The sequence below is a fragment of the Schistosoma mansoni genome, chromosome 2 (genome assembly GCF_000237925.1).
Source record: "Schistosoma mansoni strain Puerto Rico chromosome 2, complete genome".
In the NCBI taxonomy this organism is placed as follows: domain Eukaryota; kingdom Metazoa; phylum Platyhelminthes; class Trematoda; order Strigeidida; family Schistosomatidae; genus Schistosoma; species Schistosoma mansoni.
In genome coordinates, this window is record NC_031496.1 from 2,713,836 (window position 1) to 2,740,557 (window position 26,722).

General features: G+C 37.3%; 1 protein-coding gene across 2 annotated transcripts in view; it reads left to right on the top strand.

Annotated features, from left to right (window-relative positions):
- Smp_089460.1 (family C2 unassigned peptidase (C02 family)) overlaps positions 1–20,621 on the top strand; it is a gene marked incomplete at both ends in the record, with an annotated part of 77,421 nt that extends 56,800 nt beyond the window's left edge. The window contains 5 exons of one of the 2 annotated variants that reach the window (XM_018795323.1): positions 6,458–6,516; positions 7,579–7,647; positions 10,152–10,230; positions 17,864–18,039; positions 19,797–20,621. In XM_018795323.1, the coding sequence (XP_018649646.1) occupies positions 6,458–6,516; positions 7,579–7,647; positions 10,152–10,230; positions 17,864–18,039; positions 19,797–19,823 (410 nt within the window). The remainder of the gene's footprint in view (positions 1–6,457; positions 6,517–7,578; positions 7,648–10,151; positions 10,231–17,863; positions 18,040–19,796) is intronic. The other variant, XM_018795322.1, reaches the window with a different exon arrangement.
- Positions 20,622–26,722: the final 6,101 nt, after the last annotated feature.

Genomic DNA, 26,722 nt, shown 5'->3' on the forward strand with positions numbered 1-26,722 from the left:
CACAAAACCACCTGATTCGGTTTGGCCACCTGAGCCGTATCATCACAGCCCTCACATAAATCAAATGAGATTTGTGCCTCTTATATATATATATATATATATATATATATCGAGTCCTTGAGTGAACATCAACAACTGAGATGCAGGTACATCCAGCTGACGAGTCCCAAATAGGACGAAACGCGCGTCCTGGATTCCACTGCTAGCCACTATCCATCTCTGCTTAGCATGCTTGTGAATTAAGGTATATCGAGGCAATACGCACAGTATGCACATATGCCAATTAGAGACTGACCAGTTGCAGTCCTAAACACATCCATGGGAAGATCCAAACAAACAATAGTAAGTGAATATCAATCAATTGTCTCAATCTTGACTATTTCTTCTGTAAATATCAATCCATCTTCTGCGATTCCATTGTTCATGCATTTTCCCATCAATGGCGCATCATTTCAGTTCTTTCCTTATCGGTCTTCTGGCAAAATACATTCTATGTCTAACCATCACCATATACTACTTATATAGATATAAGTAGACCATACCACATTACAACAGAATAAAGGAATCATGGATAGAAATTTTAAAAATCAGTACTTTTAAAAGATGTCAGTATGTATATAGTTTAAGACGTTAGTAATAATTGTCAGAATATTACCCCATCATATACATACGAACTCATCTTATGTTGATTTGTCATGAACTCCTTTATAATATTCAGGGGGTTATAAATGAATGATTCCTCTTTATACTGTTAATATTGTTTAGAAGGTCCAAAAAAAACACGTTTCACAAATAAACTATCCAATTCATACAATAATAACTTCATCATTAAAAAAAATAAATGGGAACTTTTACCTTTACTTATGATTAGTTACTATGGTAACATTTGAAAGGGAACTATGGTGATGGTTAAGAAGAAGAGTGATCACATATAGAGTGTGTATTTTTTTCTCAAAAAAGTAAAATAATTACCTTTGTTTAATATTTTGATAGGTTATCCGATAATTATACATTACTATTATATTGTAAAAACATTTTAAATTAAATAAAAGTAACCAATGTAATATGCACTTTCTAATTACATGATTCCCATCATTGTAACTAAGTACTTTTTTTCAAATTCACTTAGTATTGGTTTGTTTGAATCTTCCCATTGATGTGTTAGGATTGTGACTGGTCAGTCTCTAATTGGTATATTACATACTGTGTGTATTGCCTTGATATAGCCTTAATTCATAAGCATTATAAGCAAAGATGGATAGTGGTTAGCAGTGAAATCCAGTTTGACGCGCGTTTCATCCTATTTGGGACTCGTCAGCTGGATGTAACTGCATCTCAGTTGTTGATGTTCACTCTAGGACTCGAACCCAATACCTTTCACTTGAAACGTCATCACGTTATCCACTCGGCCACTGAGTCCTGATAGCCACTTGCTTGTGCAATGGAGTGAAGTTTAAATTCAATTGGTATTGTTTGTTTGAATCTTCCCATTGATGTTTTAGGACTGCGACTGGTCAGTCTCTACTTTTTTGTCACCAATGGAAAATGAGGGATCAAGATTTTTTAAGTATTTATTTTCAATGTTCAATTGATTGGTTTAGAAACTATCTCTTCAAAAAAGAAATGTTATATCGATTGTGTAGCGTGCTTGCCCAGTTGATATATATGACGGTGATGATCCCCGCCAATCAGAGAGGATTGGATTTATTGATCAGAGCAATCATACACGAAAACCGTATGAGCAGTCTTGAGTACTTATCAGTCCCACTGTCTATCTAGCCCACTTAGTTTAGTCTAAAACACCAATAACAGCCTCTTCAATATGAATCATTATTCTCAAACATACTGGGTTTATATACCAAACAAACAGACTACATCGTACCATAAATAGGAGACAACATTTGTACAAGATTAACCCAAATGTGACTGTGAATAGGGGGAACAGTAATTAATGGACTAGGGATAACTCAAGAATGGTAAATCGTATAATAATAGTCTATGAGTCAAAATAAAGCTTATAATAAGAGGGACACAAATATGCATAATTTAGTTACTTAGCAATTATACAGTAGGAAATACACGCATCATATTAATCCATAAATAGTTCCCAAAAATTACCCTTCATATTTCTCCATGGCATATAACAAAAAAATAATCGATTCCACTATTTTATAAACTTTGGAAGTTTAATAAAATGATATCGATTTTTAAAAGATTTAATGAGAAACCTGAAATGATTGAAGGTGATTGGATTTAGTTGATAGGAAACTCAGCTTGGGTTTCGTGCTAGTTAGCGTGCATCTAGAAGATTTATCTGTTTTCCTTAGGTGACCGATTCTCACTATGAGGTTTGAACCAATGTCATCGAACTTTATAGTTCAGCTATCTCGCATCTCAACATAGTTTATGCGATGTCGAGCCGCTTGGACTAGAAGCTATATTTCAAGCTGACTAATAGAAATCGATCAACACTAAAGAACTAAACAAACGAACTATTAGTTACTACTTAGGTATCAAATTCAAGTTCAGTCATATAATCTATTTCAGGATTCAGGACATACATTTAGTCGTATTTGAGACTAGTTAGCTTACTCTTCTTATAGCCATGTTGATTTCTACGACGTGAATTGAACTGAAGTCTGTAGTGTAAGAAGCATACATCAATACAAATGGGAAAACTTGATTGTCGCACTCTCTGAAAAAAGCAATCTTTTTTTATTGTACTGTGAGTAGTGTCTTTCAAACACATGATGGTGTGCCTCCTGGATAGTGGGACTGTTTCCATAAGATAACGTGAGCATTAACCGGGTGGTGGAGATTGGCCTAATGACTCACTCTACCTATACCCACAAATGATTACGATGGCTACAAAGAATCATTGCACAATTATTATTGATTAAAAAAGAAAGAATACATGAGTCTGCCTCAAAAAAATACAGAAAGTAAAGAAAAGTGTAATGATTCTGAGTAAGCAATGTTAAAACAGCTATTGAGCCCCGTTAGTTGTGCCATGCTTCGATGTAGCATTCTTCTCCAAAAGGGTCTACTAGGCTTCATCATGTTACTATGGCTGGAAGTGGGGGGTATTATTAAACGAGATATTTTATTAGTTTATTCTTTGTTTTTTTATCATTATAATTTATATTAACACTATCTAATCAGATTTATTCTATTATATATAAATCCTCTTTTACAAGACTCATTCGGTTGTAAGCTCAATGATCAATATAATATTTATCTAATTTGAATTAACCAATAGCGATTGTTAGTGTGTTCAAAGCTTCCCTTTTTTTGTCTAATGCTTGTTGCTAACTAGTTTGCTTCTCTACTTTGTGTTTCTTTTTTTATTAGTTTTGTTTCCATTCTAAGAAAATTATTGATTTCTTACATAGTTGGTTTATTGTAGTTGGCACAGGTTGTGTATATTTTCTTTCATGTACATTAAAATGTCACCTAGTTGTTTCAAAAAAAACGACCAGTGTAGCAGCAGCCTCAACAGCAGTAGGTCTCAATAAAAAACAAAGGGAATAGCAAGACTCTTCGATACAATACAACATGCACCAATCGAATTACACTTGACGGAGAAGCTTTGGAGGATGTGAAAACTTCTACATATCTGGGCACCATCATTCATGAACATGGTAGATCTGATGCAGATGTGAAGATGAGGATCGGCAAAGCAAGAGCAGCATGTTTACAACTGAAGGACATCGGTAACTCAAAACAATTGTCTACCAACACCGATATGAGAATTTTCAATACAAATGTCAAAAAAGTTCTGTTGTATGGGGAGGAGACGTAGAGAACTACGAAAGCCATCATCCACAAGTTACAGGTGTTTATTAACAGTTGTCTACGCAAGATACTTCGGATACGTTGGCCAGACACTATCAGCAACAAGTTACTGTGGAAGAGAACAAACCGGATTCCAATGGAGGAAGAAATCAGGAAGAAGCTCTGGAAGTGGATAGGACACACATTGAGGGAAGCAGCCAACTGCGTCACAAGGCAAGCCCTCACATGGAATCCTCAAGGTCAAGAGAGAAGAGGAAGACCAAAGAACACATTACGCAGAGAAATGGAGACAGACATGAGAAGAATGAACAAAACCTGGATTGAACCAGAAAAGAAGGTCTAGGACAGAGTGGTTGGAGAATGCTGGTCGGCGGCCTATGCTTCATTGGGAGTAACAGGCGTAAGTAAGTAAAGTAAGTAAGTAATTGTTTCGAAGATCCCTGAGCTACAAATCTTCATCACCATCTTAAAATCATATGAGCGTAGTAGGCTTCTCATCGTTCGAAAATGGGTGAATTTCACCAAAAAGCCAAGCTTCCACTCAAGAACAACTATATTTTCTCCACGAGTGTAACAACCAAACCATCCAACTCAGAGAACAAAACCCCATCAAAATCTTCTTTTATTGTTTATTTCTGAAATTGCGGGTATGAATGTAATATTATGTTCACCATTCTATAATATTGATGTAGGATTTGTTACTTTCATAATGAGCTATATTCATTCTTGAATATGATTTCAATCACTACTGTCATTATCATTACAGAGGTAGTTATAATGCCTTGTGGACGATTATGAATGTAAGAATTCTACTGAAAGGAATGAACAATCCAATTTGACTATAACATACTATAATGATAAAACTGATATTGTATTTTGATGTGGGTTTGTTCTCTGAGTTGGATAATTTGGTTGTGGAGCTTTCATCATCTTTCTGAATAACATCATCGGCACAAACTTCAGGTAGAAGTGAAATATTTGAAAGCTCCACAATCAAACCATCCAGCTCAGAGAACAAACCTATATCAAAATCACCCATCTGAGCTATAAATCTTCTCCATAGATATTGTATGTTTATCAAAGATTCGGTGTATCAGTCATACTTCTCTGCTATAAAAGAAATCATAAGTTCATGTAAAGTACTCAATCTGTTATTGATACTTATCATTTCTTGGTAAAGAGAGGGTTTTATCATATTCGTCGCTGTTTTTCTAAGTTTCTTCCGTTGACTTTTATGCATAAATGCTCTCTGGATATACGTTTCGGTTTGTTTTTCTTGATTGTATAAAACATTACACTTTTTTTATTTTGTAATTCAATGCACTGCTATGAATTCACGAACAATTTTTGAATAGCTATTTTTCAAAAAAAAAAATTAATAAGATTAGTTTTAGCATATTTGGATAGTAACTTAATGCGATTTTGAATTATTTTTTCTGGTTAGCGTTTTTTAGCGAGTTAGTTTTTCTACGGGATTGGGTCGCTAACCCCATGCCCAACTCTCATCCTTTACTCGGGCTTCAGAACGGCAGTAATTCTAGAAGAGCTACAGGCGTTCGACAGTGTGGATAGGAGAACATTATGGAAACTTCTTCGACACTATGGAGTTCCTGAAAAGATTGTCAACATTATCCAAAGTCGTGCATGAAGGACAGCTGACAGATGCATTTCCAGTAGGGACCGGAGTCAGACAAGGCTGTCTACTCTCCCCATTCCTCTTCCTTCTGGTGATTGACTGGATTATGAAGAATTCGACATCTGAAGGGAAATACGGAATACAATGGACTTCTCAGAATCAATTAAATGATTTGGACTTCACAGGTGACCTAGCTCTCCTCTCTCATACACACAAACAAATGCAAATGAAGACAGCAAATGTAGCAGCAGCCTCCGCATTGATAGGTCTCAACATACACAAAGAAAAAAGCAAGATTCTCAAATGCAACACGGAGAACACCAACCCAATCACACTTGATGGCGAAACTCTGGAAGATGTGGAGTCTTTTACTTACCTGGGAAGCATCATTGATGAACAACAAGGATCTGATGCAGATGTAAAGGCGAGGATTAGCAAAGCAAGGACCACATTCCTACAGTTGAAGGACATATGGAACTATAAATAACTGTCAAGTAACTTCAAAATGAGAATCTTTAATACGAATGTCAAAACAGTACTACTGTACGGAGCTGAAATGTGGAGAACTACTACATCCATCATCAAGAAGGTACAATTATTTATAAACAGTTGTTTACGTAAAATACTCAACATTCACTGACCGGATATAATCAGCAACAGCTTTTTATGGGAGAGGTTAGATCACCTTCCAGCTGAAGAGGAAATTAGGAAAAGACATTGGAATTGGATAGGACAAACATTAAGGAAATCACCAATGTGCATTACAAGGCAATCCCTAACTTGGAATTCAGAAGGGAAGCAGAAAAGAGGAATGCCAAAGAACACATTACACCGGGAAATGAAAGCAGATATGAAAGGATAGAGAATGCTGGTGAGCGACCTATGCTCCTCGACGAGGGGTAACACGAGTAGGTAAAGTAAATAAACTTAGTGCGAGTAATGTTAGCATTTATAATCATACTACTTGAACAATATTAAGTAGTTTATAAATTACATTTTCATTTTTATGATTTACATTACTTGTAGATTTTACTTTTGATGGATTCAGTTTGGAATCGTGTAGAAGTATGATTGCTATGATGGATGTATCCTTTTGTTTACTTTTAAAGTGATTAGCATGTGTGTAATGAGAAAGGATTACACAAAGATGGTATGGTCTGTAACGGTTAGTGATTTCAAAATTAGTGTTCCTTGTTGAATTTTATATTTAAATGGCATTAATCACTAGATACTCAGCTTGTTAGTGAAAGGTGCAAAATTTCAAAGACACTAAATATCTGCCACAGTTTTTGATGAGAAAATCATCCACAAATTACCCAACAAAATAATTATCGTGTTCTCATCAGCCCCCAAATGTCCTGGTACAACCGAGAGTGGGGAGAGTCCTCTCTCCCTCTCCAAATGCTCTCACATGACCACGCGTATATAGCCTCCGCCACACAAGTCCTACTCACTGCCTTCTCACAGCATTTCTGTTGTTTACGAAATTCAGAGGACGAAAAGCGAATGTCCGGTGCTTTAACCGGTTTGGTGGATACGGAAAGTCCACTTCGAGGAGTTGGAAAACCCTAATTTCAAACCAATGGTGTACATGGGCTCTAGTATCCTGAGGGAAGAAATGGCGTAAGAATCAATCGCTGGTCATCGGCTACCTTGGGACCGCATCTCCTTACGATGCTCCACTGTCTTGCGCATCAGATCTTCAGGTCAAAGGCTCCGGGTGTGGTCCCCTAAGAAAACCACCTGCTTCAGTTTAGACACCTGAGCAGTATCACAACCCTCACACAAATCAAATGAGATTTGTTTGGCGCATACGTATTCGGTGTCCATTTGTACCAATATTTATGTGTTCAAATAAATAATAAATAAATCGCATTTCTGACTATGTTCATGGCAGATTTTAAAGAAGAATCCGCTGAGATCTATGAAAGCATATAAAAAAACGCTTCAACTGAAAATTGAGTGAGTCAGCAATTTACTAATTTCATTACAAACTGTTGGATTCTAATTCAACAGTTTAGATTGTTTCATTTGACCTGATTTAAACCTAAGATTGTTTTTTCCGAATTTGAATCATATTTAATACCTACATATTGATTACACCAATATATAACTATCTACACCTTAACTCAGTTATTTCGACGTAGGTCGATCGTTCTGGTATGTTAAACTTTTCAGAATTTCGAAAATTATGGGATCTGTTACGTGTATGGAAGGTGAGTAAATAATTTTCAACTATTTTCTGACGATATTAACTATTTCTACTTTAATACAATTCAGTATTTAGCATCCTATGAAACAGATGGTAATTTTAGTTCCCGTCATCTATTTCAATGTTAGTTTATAGTAAGGATTTTGTCCTAACCTTTATTTCGGGATACTTGGATATTGAAACGTCGGGCAATCAATCGAGTGATATGAAACGATCGTATTTTTCAACAATGCTTTAAGCATATGATGCTGTTTAACGTTCATCTATTGTATTGAATGTGATATGGCTTTCGTAATGATAACTATGCTTTTCCTTAACTTAAAATGTGAAAACCACTATTTTCTGTGAACTCATTGAATCATTACACATGTTACAACGGAAACATCGATTCTTATCCTGTGATGAGATTTACCTCAATTGCTTATCAGACTACTTACATACTTACTTACGCCTGTTACTCCCAATGGAGCATAGGCCGCCGACCAGCATTCTCCAACTCTGTTTATCAGACACTGAAATAATTCATAGTGTATTTCTTAACTTAACGTAGTAAACGGACCGTATTCAAAATAGTTGGCGATAGTAAATTCGATAAATTTATATTTTTAATAGTTGAAATCAAGAGTCAATTGAAGTTAGACCAACATGGAAAACCTGGAAGCACTGGGCGGCCGTTTCGTCCTATTGTGGGATTCCTCAGTGGCAGTGCGCATCCACCATCCCGCCTCGTGAGCGAGATTTGAACCCAGGAACTACCAGTCTCGAGCCAAAGCACTTAACCGAAAAAACCCTTCAAATTTATATTTCCTGTTGTATATTACAAATTATCCGATAAGTGTAGATAATTTAGCTGTTTTATTCATGAGATGTACGGTTCTTGGAATGAAACGGTGAAGCGAAATCTTCGGAACTCTTCCTTTGTTTTCGCCTCGACGTTTCAGCTTAAGCATTTTCAAACAAGATATTACTAACATATTGGCGGTTTAACATGTTCACCTTGATTATTCCATTCAAAGTTAATTACCAAAATACTCTGGTACAGCCAAGGGTGAAGAGAGTCAGCTCTCCTTGAAATGCTCTCATATAACCACCAAAGTCCTACTCACTGACTTCTAGCAGCACTACCGTTGTTTACAAAATTGAGAGAACGAAAAGCGGACGTCCGGTACTTCAACCGGGTCTACGAACACCGGTTACCCATTTAAGGAAATTGGAAAACCCTGATTCCAAACCAGTGGTGCACATGGACTTCAGTATCTTGAAGGAATAAATGGCATATGAACCAACTGTTGGTGATCGGCTACGATGGAACTGCATCTCCTGACGTTTCTCCACTGCCTTGTGGACCCTACCTTTAGGGCGAGGTCTCCGGACGTGGCTCCCTAAGAAAACCACCTGCTTTCGTCTGGTCACCCGTACGTGTAGCATATGTATTCGATGCCCCTTTGTATCGATATTTATGTATTCAATTGAATATAAGTAAATACGGAGTGTACATCAACTCTGGGATGCAGGCATATTCAATTGACGAGTCCTAAACGTGACGAAACGCACATTCTGGATTCCACCATCTGTATATATATAGATGATTATCATAATCTGAGTTAACTTGAGTAAACATTAGGTACCTTGAAGTACTAAGTAATAATTTTGTTTTTATATAAGAACGACACAGTTAAACGTATTTCAATAAGCATCATAAGCTCAAGAATTAAAGCCATTTATAACAGTCTTGATATCTGTTTTGTATTGGATACAATTTGTTAGATATTGGAGAAAATGGCAATACATCTATTGAACAATAGTTTTTTTCGTTTAACAGTCTATATAACTCAATAGTATCCAAAATAACTTAAGCTGTATATCCATACAACCAATATCACAGACTTAAGAATTAGTATCCCAGTTTACTTCACAATACCCTTGAATAGATACTAAGTAGTTTGATTGAATGACCATTGACTATAATTTACTATTTTCATACATGTATAAAACAAGAACCATCAACAGATTTCTCTACAGCTTAAGTAAGTAAACTACTTATTTCCTTCAAATCACTGGCTTCAAGAAGTATTTCCTGGAGTTCTAGTGAAAAGCAGTGACCAGTTGAATTAAACCAGGTCTGTTAGGAGATATCTACTCACTGAAAACATTGGTGAATGGTTACTCAATTTGGTGGATTGGTTGAAGTTAGACATTAACACCGTTGGATGCCGGCCAACTAAGTGGTCTGGAGGTTAAGCACTCGCGCGTAAGACTGATAGGTAGTGGGTTCGAATCCCTTTGGTGCGTGAACGTGGATGCGCAATGCCACAGAGGAGTCGCATGATAGGACGAAACGGCCGTCAAGCAGTGCTTCCAGGTTTTCCATGATGTTCTAGTTTCAATTGACTCATGATTTCAACTATATAAAATTGTTTAATTAGTTAACTCACATTCTAAAATTGTGTTTGTCTTTCTTTCATTTTTTCTCGTTTGAATTACAAAAAAAACAAATCACCGCCTTAGTCTGCATTTAAACAATTTGATACGGATAAAAGTGGTTCAATGAATTCGATTGAATTAAGAAATGCATTGAAACATGTTGGTACGTTGATTGTTTGTATTTTATTGACAATGATATAGATGTATGTAAAAAATGTTTCATGAGATGAATACGGTTAAGCCCATGATGAATGTGGAAACCTCTTCAAAATAACACAGGATCATTATTGGAATAGGATTTGGAATTAGTGTTGGTACTTAGTATTAAGGATTAGAGTTATGGTATTTATCTCAAACGAACATCAGCCATAATAAGCAAAGATGGATAGTGTCTAGCAGTGGAATCCAGTTTGACGCGCTTTTCGTCCTATTTGGGACTCTTCAGCTATCAGGACTCAGTGGCCGAGTGGATAACGCGATGGCGTTTGGAGCGAAAAGTACTGGGTTCGAGTCCAAGAGTGAACATCAACAAATCTGAGATGCAGTTTTATCCAGCTGACGAGTCCCAAATAGGACGAAACGCGCGTCAAACTGGATTTCACTGCTAACCACTATCCATCTTTGCTTACCTTGCTTGTGAATTAAGGCTATATCGAGGCAATATGCACATTATGCACATATGTCAATTAGAGACTGACCAATTGCAGTCCTAACACATCGATGGGAAGATTCAAACAAACAATACTAAATGAATCAGCCATAATGTAAGAACCCTAAACTATATATCCTAAGTCCTTGATCTAGAAATAAAATGTATTTCATCTGTTTCTTCCGTCCCCTTATTGGCTAAACGGCTTAAGATCTGATAATCATTCAGTAATATACTTCAGTTTAACCATTTAATCTCCCATGTCAGTCAGTCAGTCAGTCACAACGTAGAACTTCGTACGTACGTACATCAGTTCGAGTTGCCATACCACATTAGCACAGAGATGCAGTTGTCGATTAAAATCCCATAATGGTAGAAGTAGTAGGAGTATAATCAGAAATCCAAAAGATTAGGGTTTGAAGAAATTATTGAAGGAGTATAGTACAGTGAAATAAATTTGGAAAGAGAAAAAGATAAAGACATGAGGAATTCAGAAGATTAGAATTTGGTAGAACACAAAGAGTGGATGCACCTTCGCCATTGCAAGCGATTTTGAGCCATGTCATTCAAGGTCTCTAACCATAGGTTGCTGTCATCTCGCGAATCCCAACCAGGTAGTCTACACCTACCAACATGGCCCAGTCCACTTGTCAGTGACTTCATAGATTTGTGCCACGTTTTGGTCTGGCCACCCCTAGCTTTCTTCCAACCTACTCCTACACCATGAAACATTGCACGTCGGGGCAGTCGGTGGTCGGGCATACGTAACACATGTCCCAGCCATCTCAACTGATGAAGTTTCACTACTTCATTAATCGATTTGCCATCCCTACCTAGTACTCGTTTCCCAACAACTGCATTACTTACCCAGTGGTCCCAGGATATACGAGCAATGCTTCGAAGACACCTATGATCGAACACTAGTAGCCTACGAATATCCTCTACTCTTATTGGCCATGTTTCACTGCCATAAAGTAGGACGGAGCGAACTGCTGCACAGTAAACACGTCCTTTGGTTGCTAGACGGATATCTCGCCTACGCCATAAATGACGCAAGTTGGCGAAAGCTAGACGAGCCTTCTGTATCCGTGCTGAGATTTCGTCACATACCAGACCACAAGGGCTGATGAGACTCCCAAGATAAGTGAAGTGGTCTACACGCTCAACTACTTCACTCCCTATCATTAGTTCAGGTGTCGCTGCAACCCAATCCTGAAGTAACATTTTGCACTTCGAGGGAGAGAATCGCATTCCGAACATCCCTGCATAGTTGCTTATAGTGGTCAGAAGACTCTGCATGTTGTCAGCGTCTTCACCGAGTAAAACTATGTCGTCGGCGTATTCTAAGTCAACAAGTGAGCCTCCTGGTAAAAGTTCAACTCCTGGAGATTGAGATGATGAAAGTGTTATCTCCAAAAGCATGTCGACGACAAAGTTAAACAAGAATGGGGAGAGTGGACAGCCCTGACGAACACCACTTGAGGTAACCAATTCTGATGACAGTTCGCCATAGGCTCTAACTCGACCAGTTGTGTTCGAGTAGAGAGCCTTTATGAGGTTAATGTACTTCTTTGGTACTCCTTTCAGTGACAAACACTGCCATAGAACCTCACGATCAACTGAGTCAAATGCCGCCTTAAGGTCAAGAAATACTACTATTGTGGGACGTCTGAATGTATGTCTATGTTCTAGGACCTGACGTAGGGTGAATATCTGGTCTATACAACCACGTCCAGGTCGAAAACCAGCCTGGTTTTCTCTAGTCTGCTCTTCGCGAGCTTTGGTTAGGCGACCTAGTATTATTGAAGCTAATATTTTAGACACTATATTAGTCAAACTGATTCCTCTGTGATTGTCACAGGAGGACTTTTGTCCTTTCTTATAGACTGGCACAATCAGTGATTGGGACCAGTCAGATGGAATTACGTCCAGTTCCCAGATTCTACCTAAGACCTCAGTCAATCTCACTGCTAGTACTGGACCACCATCCTTAAAAATCTCAGGGGTCAACCTGTCAGGGCCTGCTGCTCTCCCTCGCTTCAGATTTCCTATAGCTTTTTCAACCTCACAGAGGGTTGGAGGACTTACATCAATTTGCCATTCAGGACGACTGGGGATCGTGGGTAATTGAAGTGTGGCTGAAGGCCAGTTGAACTGATCCCTAAAGTGTTCTGCCCATCGATCCAATCTCCTGGATTGAGAATGAATAATATGCCCATCTTTATCTGAGATGGTTTCACTGATATTCGGGTTCCTAATACCGGTTTCTTTAACGAGTCTGAATAGCTGCCTACTGTTACCTATTGCCGCTGCCTTTTCCATCTCTCTTGCTTTCGCTACCCACCACTGTTCACGATCATTACGTAGGCTTCTTATAAGCCTGCGCTTAAGTTGACTCCGCTCTTCGTTATGTTCAGAGCCAGGTGGGATGAGTTTACGAGCATCTATCAGTGCGGTAGATGCTGCCGAGATCCATTGTTTCTCCCTAACGTTATGGTTTACCTTACTAGCGGATATCACTGCTGTTTCCACAGCTTTTCGGATGTCACTCCACGCTGCTTCGGGGTGGACACAACTTACATGGCTACCTAACTGTTTTTCTAGTTGTTCCTGAAATATATTCTTAGCTTGCCTATCATTAAGTAGAACCCTTAGAGGCTTCCCTGCAGTGTCTTTCCTACGACCAGTAAGACGCAGACAGATACGTGCTCGCACTAGAGCATGATCTGAATCTAAACATGTGCCCCAGAATGAGCGACAGTCTTCTATCGAGCCCCTCCATCGGTGGCTGATAGCGATGTGATCTAATTGGGTCCAACGTTGTGACGAATTCGGGGGTCGCCATGTCAAAAGATGTTTTTCCTTATGCTTAAAGTTAGTATTTGCAAGAAATAGGCGGTTATCTGAGCATAGCTGCAACAGACGGTCGCCATTATCTGTTCTTTTCGCCATGACACCATAAGATCCACCCAGGTGTCTTTCCCTTTCACTTAGTTTACCTACTTGAGCATTAAAGTCACCTGCTACTATTACTACATCAGAACGCCTAGCTTTTCGGAGAAGGTCAGAAAGTTTCCTGTAGAACTCATCTTTTATATCGTCTGAGCTGCAGTCAGTGGGAGAGTAGGCAGAGACGACGAAGAGGCAACGACGAGTTTCCCTATCTTTCCGGGTCTTTACTGAACCGTTTAGTCGGACAGCGCATAGACGACTGTCTACTGGGATCCAGTCTAAAAGAGCTAGTTCTGCCCTAGGACTTAATGCTATACCTACTCCAGCGAGGCCACGGGAAGCAGCATCAGGGCTTCCAGATATACGAAGCGTGTATCGAGATGAATCTTTATTTTGATTAGGTGCGGTCAAATGAATGACACTACTCGGATCTTGTATGCGCGTTTCGGAGACGCAGCATACATCGATGGTGTAAGATTCTAGAGTCCTAGCTAAGGAAGCCTGTTGTCCTATTTGGCACAATGTTCGGACATTAAAAGTTCCTACATGTAGTTTAGAGCGTGGTTTCAGGAGACCAGGAATAACGTTCTGTGTACTCGAATCGTTTGCCCTAGCGGTGTGAGGTGATAAAAGGATGTGGGAAGGGTTAGTCGTGGAGATAAGAGAGTTATTAGGAGGTGTAGAAAGGATTTGAAAGTGACCAACTTGGTCTCGTGTGCAGTTACGGGTATGAGGGCTAGTATCACTTCCCGGCTGCCCACACCGTGGAAGGGTATTTCTCGAGGGACCTGAAAAAGACGTTGGATTAGTGTTGGTCTTAACGACCTGGGGGCGTGACCGCAGTGCCCAAGGGACAACTGCTTGAGGCCGGTCACGCACGGCCTTTTTGTGGGGGATTTTTGACGTGTTAGCTCCGTTCTTCAAAAGTCCTTACCGCCGGAGACGGAAATCCGTGGGATAAGGCGAGGTGTGCATTTTTAGGGTCGACCTTTTCTAACCCCATCCCTCCTTGTGGGAAGGCAGCACCGCTGTCATGCTGGTTGTCTGAAGGAAACACCTTACTGCTTTCACACCTCTGTACAGTCAGCAGTACGACTTCGCCTTCGGACCTTGGGATTGCTGCTTTTAGTCTCACCGCTCTTCAACCGACCTGTCTGGCATGGTAGGACCTTGAGGAACGATTGTTCCAGCCAGCATAGCTCGATTGGATCATCACGATAGGCAAGCCCGACCACCACGTCAAGGTAGCAGCAACGGTCGGGTAATCTCCCATGTTCATGATGAAGGGTTCGTCACTTGATGTAACTAATCTAAAAGCGTATACTTCACTACTTAAACACAATTCCGACTTCGATATGATCAATGAAACTAATTCTATCCTCTTCTTCTCTACCTGCTAACTAGAGTGGAGAGTTCAAGTTTATCAAGAAGCTTTTCTTGGAGTAGATCCTAGAAGAATTCAGTTACATTCTAGTTTTAATTTAAATTAGATATCCGTAGGTTGTTACTGATCATGAAATCACAGTGAATCAAATCAATACAATGAAAATCCATTGAAAGCCAAATAACCAACTATATATTGAATGAATGAATTGATACACTCTCTCTCTCTAAGTTGTAGAGAGGAAATCTTGAACCTAGATTTCTGGCTATTTGACACTTGTCAGCAATGTATACCTATAATGTCGAGGAAGATAATGTTTCCCCCTCGATTTCAATCTCTTATCATCGTGGCTTACAGTCAGAAAAGTTATTACTGAGTAACGTGATCGACAGAATTCGATCATCACTAAAATTAAAGAATTGACGTACATGTTATTATAGATCAGAGTAGGTTTTGTGGAGAATTTAGTATTTTCATAGTTGGAAATCATGGGTCAATTGAAGCTAGACCACCATCGAAAACTTGGAAGCACTGGACGGACGTTTCGTCCTATTAACACCGTTGGATGCCGGCTCAGTGGTCTGTCGGTTAAGGGTTCCGGCTCGAGACTGGTAGGTCATGGGTTCGAATCTCGCGAGCGCGGGATCGCGGGTGCGCACTGCCGAGGAGTCTCACAACAGGACGAAACGACCGTCCGGTGCATCCAGGTTTTCGATGGTGGTCTAGCTTCAATTGACCCATGATTTCAACTATACATGTTATTAGTCACTACGCGAAGATCAGTCCATTGTAAGACGGATTTTTCTTCATCATACATTGTATTTGAAGATTTGTCATTCCCAACATCATTGTAAGCCATGAACATAGAAGATTGATACACTGTCTGAAAGAAACAGATGATAAAACTTTATATGAAACAAAATGAACTCCTATTCATTTGTCTAACATATGACACTTAACTGATTCTGTAAACTAACTAGGCTCGAGACCCACATGTGGGATCGTGGATTTTCACTATGGAACAGTCCCATACTAGTACAAAATGGCCGTTCAGTGCTTCCAGGTTTTCAATGGTGATCTAACATATATCGGTTTATGGCTACAATCAAATAAGTAAATCTCAGGCTAATGATGCTTTGACTAGTTATGTAAATTATGTTGTACAGAAATATGCTTTCAACTTTTGGTTTCAATATCCGTGGTAGCCAGAAAGGAAGTTTAGAACATTGTGGTGCTGATTAGCAAAACCTTTCTGAAATAAAAAAACAAAACTTGTTGTTATCATAATGTTGCTATCAGGAACGATTGTATTCACTTTTCAATAATACAGTCCAGTCAACGGTCGACTTATTTGTTGCTAGGACATGACTTGGAGTGAAAGATATCAAAGTTTAATATTATTTTTTTGATGAACTAAGTTTATTGACCTAAGACTGCGAATCACTTTGCTATGTATTCTGAAAAGACTTATTTTATGACCTTTTTGGTCATTTGATTAGTCAACGCCAAACATTCTTCGCAATCGCAGATATGAATCCAGTTCAGATGTAGGAGTTCGAATGCAAAGAAATCGGTCATCTATCTCTATTCCTCATGATGCACTATGTTGGGTTTCACAAATCTAATTGACACAACACTCGTCAACCAAATAAATTATGATGGTTTGGTTCAGCTAGTGTGGAATTGATTAGTGGATCTAACTCTTAATGATTATTCAATGAGTGCTTTATTCCATCCGGACGTTCCATGTACCTATAAAAATTGTTGCTCTGGTTGTTAGAAAGTGCATCGACCTCATGACTTCCGAAGGAACTCAGCTTTCATCATGAGGCGTCATAATTATTACTTCAACTCCCAGGGCAGAGTTTAAATGATTTGAATAATTTTTCCTGGTTAGCGTTTTTTCAGCGAGTTGCTTTTCAACGGGATGGGGTCGCTAACCCCATGCCCAACCCTCCTCCTTCACCCGGGCTTGGGACCGGCAGTAGCCCCCGAGGGATCTACAGGCGTAGTTGCTTCATTCTATGATAACATCAATTTCAATAATAAGTAGACCATTGAGTTCACATAAAGTAATAATGATTTCTGTACCTATTTACCATTATATATGGATGAAATATGACTAGACGTTTTTGGGAATCTTCCACAGCTTAACTTTATCAAAAGGAGGTTAAAACATTAGAACAAGGAATTAGAATTAGAAATTATGATTACAGTTTCTATCGCTAATAAATTTAAAAGATGAAATTCAAATTTCCCTCTCTTAAATCTCATTGGTTCATTCATAAATTGTAATTTTAACAATAAATCCATAGTTGAAGTTAGACCGCCATGGAAAACCTAAAAGCACTGGACGGCCTTTCCGTTCTGTTATGGAACTCCTCAGCAGTGCGCATCCACGACGCCACCTCGCGAGATTCGAACCTCGAACCTACCAATATCTTTGTTTATACATTGAATTTTGGTTATCATTGATCTATACTACTCATTGTTTAATGACACTGTCATTTGTACTTTCTATGTCATCTCCTTGTGAAAAAGAATTCAATGTATGAACAAAGATAATGGTAGGTCCAGGGTTCGAGTCTCGCGAGGTGGCATCGTGGATGCGCACTACTAAGGAGTCCCACAATAGAACCAAACGGCCGTCCAGTGCTTCCAAGTTTTCCATGATGGTCTAGCTTCAATTGACTCATGACCTCAACTACTGAAATTACTATGATATCCACAAAAACCCCTTCTGATAAAAATCTTTAGTCAACCATTTCTACAATAACGTTTTTTTGGTTTGTTTTTTGTTTATCCTTTTAGGTTTTTCCATTAATAATGCAACATTTTCTACATTGGTATTACGTTTTTCACGTCGTGATGGTAGTGTACCATTTGATAGTTATGTAATATGTTGTGCACGTTTACAAATCTTATTTGAAGTATTTAAAGCAACACCTAAAAATGATCAATTACAAGCATTATTTACTGAAAGTGAAGTAAGTAGTATTGTTCAATTTAAAAAATTGTCATTTAATGTTGAATAGATACATCAAAAGATGGATGTTGATGAAGAGCTTTAACCTAGATATTCACTGTTATTCATACGATCTTTTAGATTACGTCATAGTTCAGTAGATCTATTTGATGATAACAAGAACAATAGATATGATAGAATAAGATGTAATCATGTATTACATGATTCATTTAGTATTGTTTGTTTGAATCTTTCCATTGATGTTTAGGACTACAGTTGATCCGTCTCTTATCGGTCATATGTACATACTATGTGTATTGTCTTGATATAACCTTAATTAACAAATCTCAGAGTGAACATCAACAAATCTGAGATGTAGGTACATCAAGTCAATGAGTCACAAATAGGACAAACTGGATTCCACTGATAACCACTATCTATCTTTGCTTATACATTATTACATGGTTTCTTTTGAACTTGACCTCTAAACTAATGAACTGATGATGGTATCACACTTATAAAATGTCAAAACATATGTTTTCACGAATCATTTAAATTACCAAACACATATGAAAAATTTTTCTTCAAAAAAATTAGACAGAAATATAAATATAATGTATATTGTAAATGAGGAAATATTATTAAGGTATTTTCAACAAAGAATATCAGGAAAGAAACGTAAATAAGTCGAGATCTATATGTTGATAATAGGCAGGTTTTAGTAGGATTTGTATCATAATGAAATGTATAAATACATTCTGTTACAATTAAGAGACTAAGTTTAACGATAACAATTTTGAAAATTAAAACCATTTACTGAAATTTCAACTGGTAGATCATATTAGTTTGTTTATATTTACAATAGAAGTTAAAATTAGAATTAAATTGTTCCAACAGTTAGACTAACAATAATTAAGAGAGATTTTTAGTGTATCATTACTATATAAGAAGTTTATGTAGAACATTGAATTATAATATAGTCCACATGATGGATTAATTTTAGTTCTATTCCAAGAGGGATCGTTGATAAGTACTTCTTGAGAAATCTTATATAATAATGACAAAAACAAATATATAATGCTTCTTCACTTTCAGTGATTCTTTAACTAAGATTATTACAATATCAGAAGGGGTTTTCGTGAATATTATAGTAATTTTAATAGTTGAAATCATTAGTCAATTGAAGCTAGACCACAATGGAAAACCTAAAAGCATTGAATAGTCGTCTCGTCCTATTATGGGACTCTTCTGTGACAGTGAGCATCCACGATCCCGCATCAAAATGATTCAAACCTATAACCTATCGATCTCGCGTGCGAACGCTTAACCTCTAGAACCACTGAGCTGGTCGGCATCCAGTGGTGTTAATGTCTAACTTCAACCAATCCATGGAATTGAGCGACACATCCACCATTGTGTTTAGTGAATTGATATCTCACAACAGACGTGGTTGAACTGCACTGGTTTCTGCTTGTCACTAGAACTCCAGGAAATATCTCTTGGAACCAGTTACTAGTGAGCATATGTTGATTAATATCGGAAGGGGATTTTATCGATATTATAGAAATTTCAATAGTTCAATTCATGAGTCAATTGAAGTTAGACTAACATGGAAAACGTGGAAGCACTGGATGACCGTTTAATCCTATTGTCGGACTCCTCAGCAGTACACATGAATTGTGTCCGCTTTAGATATCATTATTAATTTCTTTTATATTAACTTATTAGTTACCAAGTGAATTTTATTCTTATTTGTTTTATTTTCTTTAAAAAAAATAGTTTGTAAACAGTGCACTCTATATGTAATCAACTAATATAGATAGACAGATTCAACTATTTCTTTGGAAATTCATATATTACCATTACTATTATTAATATGTCATATCATTTATCTGACTATTTCAACTTTTCTTTTCCTTTTTGGAATATAATTGAATATTTATTATTATGATTACATAATATATTATATTATCTAGTTGATATATCTTTACTATTTGGTTTACTCTTGTCCTTCATCTTCCGCTTCTTTCAATTTTTCTTCTTCCGCTTCTTCTTCTTGTTGTTCTTCTTCCGCTTCTTCTTCTTTTTGTTCTTCTTCCGATTCTTCCTCTTGTTGTTCTTCTTCCGCTTCTTCTTCTTGTTGTTCTTCTTCCGATTCTTCTTCTTGTTGTTCTTCTTCCGCTTCTTCTTCTTCTTCTTCTTCTTCCGCTTCTTCTTCTTCTTCCGCTTCTTCTTCTTGTTGTTCTTCTTCCGCTTCTTCTTCTTGTTGTTCTTCTTCCGCTTCTTCTTCTTCTTCCGCTTCTTCTTCCTCCACCTCTTCTTCTTCTTGCAACTATTTTGGCTTTACCATAGCAACTAAACAGTCAATTTATTCTATTTTCTGTTTACATATCTCTCTTTAAATATTGAATATAATATAACAATTTCTATTCATTTTGCAATATTCAATGAATGTTATCAGAGTAAACTATCATTATATTTATTATTCTTATTATGCATGGATACTTTGAAAGGTCTATTCTATACCGAATTAAGATTACTGTTGTTGTTGTTACTTTGACAATGAATCATTTAACAAAACTGAATAACAATAACTATAAAGGGTTTTTGTTTTATTTTTTGATTGAACTTTTCATGAATGGATGATTGAATAAGCTTTAGATTGTTGCTATACCGCATATTCCTATTAGACTACTTGTGAATGATCAAATCCGCAATGTCGCAAGAGAGAACACAAAAGATTAGATTAGTAAGTAGGAGTGTTATTCCCAATATAGTGTTAATTATGGTACAAAACTGTCAGATATTTATAATTTTTAGTAAAAATGAAATGGAGGACAACTCTCCGACTCATTCGAGGTAATGACCAGTGTTAGGCAAGGTTGCTTACTCTCACCCTTTCTTTTTCTCCTGGTAATCGACTGGATCATGAAGACGTCAACGACTGGAGGAAAGCACGGGATACAGTGGACAGGCAGGATGCAGCTGGACGGTTTAGACTTCGCAGATGATCTGGCTCTTCTATCAAAAACGCAACAACAAATGCAGGAGAAAACGACCAGTGTAGCAGCAGCCTCAACAGCAGTGAGTCTCAATATAAACAAAGAGAAAAGCAAGACTCTCCGATACAGTACAATATGCACCAATCAATTTACACTTGACGGAGAATCTTTGGAGGATATGAAAACCTATACATAACTGGGCAGCATCATTGATGAACACGATGGATCTGATGCAGATGCGAAGATGCAGATCAGCAAAGCAAGAACAACATATCTACAATTGAATAACATCTGCAACTCAAAACAATTGTCAACCAACACCAACGTCAGAATTTTCAATACAAATGTCAAGACAGTTCTACCGTATGGAGCGGAAACCTGGAGAACTACGAAAGCCATTGTCCAGAAGGTACAATTGTTTATTAACAGTGGTCTACGCAAGATACTTTGGATCCGTTGACCAGACAGTATCAGTAACTACCTACTGTGGGAGAGAACAAATTAGATTCCAGAGGAGGAAGAGATCAGGAATAGTCGCTGGAAGTGGTTAGGATATACATTGAGGAAATCGTCTAACTGCGTCACAAGACAAGCCCTCGCATGGAATCCTGAAGGCCAGAGGAGAAGAGGAAGACCAGAGAATACATTACACCGACAAATAGAGACGGACATGAGAACAATGAACAAAAACTGGATAGAACTAGAAAAGAAAGGCCCAGGATAGAGTGGGTTTAGAATCAAGTTTTATTTGAGAAAATGGGTCATTTGAGATTATTACTTCATGTTAAGGCTATACATGTTGATAGTATGAATTGGGGATGAGTAGAAATCAATCAGATACCGGATAAATGAGGATTAATTCAAATGGTGATCTGTTGGGGGGGAGGTGGAGGAAATAAATATTGACAATCTCAGTAGCTTTCAAGATGTATGAATGAAAGATGTAGTGGATGTTTGCTTTATTCTATTTAATCCTAAGAGTAAATAACTTTCTTTTGCAAAATGACCAAAACAAAATCCATCTTCCAACGAAATCAAATTATAGTCCTATCATTTATTAATGATTAACTACTAAATGTTGGCTATAATATTACTGGAAACATACTTAAGCCTGTTACTCCTCGTGGAAGAGCATAGACCTCCTATCAGCAATTTGATTTCAGACAATTAAGCACTGGATGTGAATTAGTTGATGAAAAAGGAAGCGGAAAGTGACAGTGTGTATAGATTATTGAAAATGACCAGCTTGGTCATACGAGTGTGTCATTGTAACTCTTCTATCATTGTAATCAATATATTGTTCTCGATAAGCTGACATCTCTTCCTAAGTAGTTTTTTTTAAAGTCTATGCCTTGAACTGCAAACGACAGGGCGAATCAGTACACACAGTGGATTAGGCCATCACATTATGATAAATTAACGACAGTACACTAGCTCTCTCAGTCTATCAACACAGAGAAGTTAGTTAATAAAGTATATAGACCTTTATATCTAACAATACGACTGAACAAACAACCTTAAGTTAATATGAACCATGACATTGTTTTTAATCAAAACCAGAACATGGGACACAGAAAGGTATGGATGAAAAAGGTAAATTTTTATTCAAAATGATACAAAAACGTTAGTAACGATGGGTAATGGCTAGCAATGGAATCCAGGATGCGCATTTTGTCCTATTTCGGACTCGTCAGCTGGATGTACCTGCATCTCAGAGTTGATGTTCACTCTGGGACTTGTGAATTAAGGCTATTTCGAAGCAATACGCACAGTATGCACATATGCCAAAAGGGACTGATCAGTTGCAATCCTGAACATCAATCGGAAGATTCAAACAGACAATACTAAATGAATTTAAACTTCACCCCATTGAACAAGAAAGTGGCTATCAAGACTCAGTAGCTGAGTGAATAACACGATGGCATTTCAAGCGAAAGATACTGGGTTTGAGTCCCAGAGTGAATATCAACTCTGAAGATGAAGGTTAACATCCAGCTGAAGAGTCCCAAATAGGATGAAATGTACGCCAAACTCGATTCCACTGCTAACGACTATCCATCTTTAATTATAATGTTTGTGAATTAAGGCAATATCGAGGCAATACGCACAGGATGCACATATATGCCCAATAAGAGACTAACCAGTTGCAGTCCTAAAACATCAATGGGAAGATTCAATCAAACAACACCAAGTGAAAAACGTTAGTGTTATGTAGCATGTAAATAAGAGCGTCTTATTAAATTTTCATGTCTACTCATACCAACAAGGGAAACTTTACAGTGTTACTTTAATTTCCTCATTATTTTAGTTAGGTTTTCCTGTTAAATACTGTTCCTTTTCAACAATTTTGTCCAACATTTCTTTGTATAATGATATCAGAGATTTATAAATGGTTCCTTTTGCACCGAACAATTAGAGTCTATCACAATGGGGTTTTGTGGAGATTTTAGTAATTTTATATAGTTAAGATCATGAGACAATTGAAGCTAGACCACCATGAAAAACCTGGAAGCACTGGACGGCCGTTTCATCCTATCATGGGACTCCTCAGCAGTACGCATCCACTATCCCGCACTGAGATGATTCGAACCCAGGACCTATCAGTCTCGTGGATGCGCACTACCCCTGATGAGTCCCACAATAGGACGAAACGGCCGTCCAGTGCTTCCGGGTTTTCCACGGTGGCCTAGCTTCAATTGAATCATGATCTTAACTTTATAAAATTAATGGCTATGATGGAAAATTGGATGATTATCATGAATCCTTAAAAATGTTCAATAGATATTGACATGTCAAAAGCCACTCATATGATCAACCATGGATAATTTACCCAATAGCAAAATACATAGGGGTTGAATATTTAATTACAGCGTGATACCAGTCTATTTGCTTTCCAGTCCAAGTCGATTACATTTTCCGCAATCGTAAAATTGACGTTTGTTTTCAAGATTTTGAAATCTCTTGCCTATACATGAGAATGAGAGGACTTTCAAGTCGTGCATAATTTCACACACTTTAATTCCATAGCTAGCAATTTATCAAACACTTTATTAGAACCATTTCCAGTGTTGTCAATAAGGAAAGGTGTCCCTGAAGCATTCTGAAATTTTCTAGATATAGAATAGACAGTCCACCCTCAGTGATCGGATATTCACAAGTTATAATCTACAACAGAAGCTTCATCATCTCGGATTCACAAATTACAATATCCAAGAAGAAAAAGTTTATGACCAATAATAATGGAAGTGGGAACTTTGATAGGTATAATTATAACATCAGGATTTAATGACTTCAACTTCTCAACAGAATTGATCGAATTAATACTGACAGTGTCAGCAATAAAATCATGTAAAGCACTATTCGACGGATATAATCGTTGTCCAATATGAAGTGAATTATTGGAAGTTGTATATAAGGATAATATATGATCAACGGAATCACCCGGATTAATAGGATGTAGTTGACAGAGTTTAGTATGATCTGTGGTGAAATGATGTACAGTAGTTTCACAAACTGTCTGGATGTGTCCAATCAAACCACATTTCAAAGCATTTAACATTATGCAGTACACATGCATTACGTGAATGTAATTTACCACAGGACAAAGATTTACCAAACGTGTGCTCAGCCTCCTGACCTCCTTTGCAATTCATCGATAAAATGTTATATGCATGATCTTGAGTACGAATCGCATTGGAATAACTAAGTAATGTAGTGGAGTTCTTGATGTCCTGGAAGTCAATTTCATGCACTGTCTCACAGTTAACACACGCAGTTCCAGTATCTTGAAAAGAACACGTCGGTATTTGTATGAGCTCTCCTTCCATATTAGGTATGTTAATCCTCTTATTCAATAAACCAATGAATCGATAGACAGATTGATCCCACATATGTACTTGGATTTGACCACCAAAATTGCATTTGGGAGCTTGTTTTACAATTCAACAATAAATTCTCCAATCTATTGGTTATTTTGACGTATCATATTTATAAAAGTTTTCTTCTTCACGACATTCAAAACTAATACACCTTACATGATTTCATAGTAGTTGTTTGATAGTAGCATAGACAAGTAAAATAGGCTTATCTGGGAATGCTAAAGCTTTTTAATAAGCTGTAGACATCCTTTCCAATGAATGTGAGTGAATGAGCGAAAATTTAATTATTCTTAAAGTCTTTCCTGGTCCTACTCCACACTTTAAACTGTCCTAGGTAACCTTCAAAAACTTCGGAATTCGAATGTATATCCAACTGTTCCAACACAGGCTCCATCTTGGTAATAATATGATAATTAAAAGTATTCGAATTATTGTATTAACTAGGAATTCGTGAAATAGTTCAATTTAAACCAAATAGAATTAGGTGAGTTTGTAGATGGCGTCATGATTGTCTATGATCACCACTACAATAAGATTACGTGCCCGAAAACGACTTGGTCCCTTTGATAATTCACAAACCAGAAGACTGTAACTGGTCCATATGGAGTATATTTATTAACAATCTCGTGGTATCGAATAAATACCGAGACGCGCCAATGACTACAGGCAAAAAGGCAGAGCACAAGAAAGTTTGAATGAACAAGAAGGGCGACTGAACGAAAAGTGATTTTGATACAGTTAAACAAAACGAGTACAATAAAACAATCACTGGTACAATTGGTTATAATAATAATTGTTTCCATTACACCAATCACGTTCTCGTCGAAAAAAGCAGGTCACTACAAATTCATACGAACTTCACAATATATCAAATTTTTTTAGCATTTCGTAAGTTTCCCATATGAGAAACAACTAACGGATGAGTTGGTTGAAGCTAGACCATCCTGGAAAACCTGGAAGCACTGGATAGTCATTACGTCCTACTGCGGGACTCCTCAATAGTATATATCCACAATACCGCCTCTCGGATGAGAAAACGATGTGTGACAACATATTTTATTCATTTCAAAATTCCAGTCATACAATACACGACACTGACTCTCTGTGTGTATATGTGTTTGTGTGTGTGTGTGTTTGTGTACGTACCAGTAATTTCAACCACAACACATTCTCTTGATTAAAGTATTACACCTTTCAATCTTGTTATTCTTTATCAATAACCTTGAACTCACATACACTTTATGAATGATTCTAATGTAAATATACTCAGTATGAAAAAGTATATTTTGAAGATGCTATTGGATTGAGTATATATAGTTCTAGTTAACAAATGGAATTCAATGTGTTAACCAATCATAATCATACTTAAAAACCCCCCTACTATCATTAACTTAATATTACTGATTGTTTCTAAGCTAACTTATTTACATTCCATTGTCTATTGATTTCAACATTAACATTCAGATATTTCAGTAGTAATATATATATATAAGTCTTTAACAATAGACAGTTTTCATTGTATCTAAGTCTAAGTCATATCGTTTAGTAAAATGAAGGTGAATAATTTTTGGTTTGTATTCGCTATTAACGTGATGTTAATAGTCGTCGTTCAATCTGAGGATCAATGTAAGTGAATTATTGAATAAACGTTTGTTTTTGTTCCTGTAAACCGGAATTTCCCCCCCTTTTTTTTATAATATGATAATGTGAATCTCAAATACGTATGATTGATGATCGTAATACTGGATTCTTGATGTTTATTTACATACTTACTCCTGTTATCCCTTATGGACGACCACAGGTGGCTGACCAGCATTCTCCATAT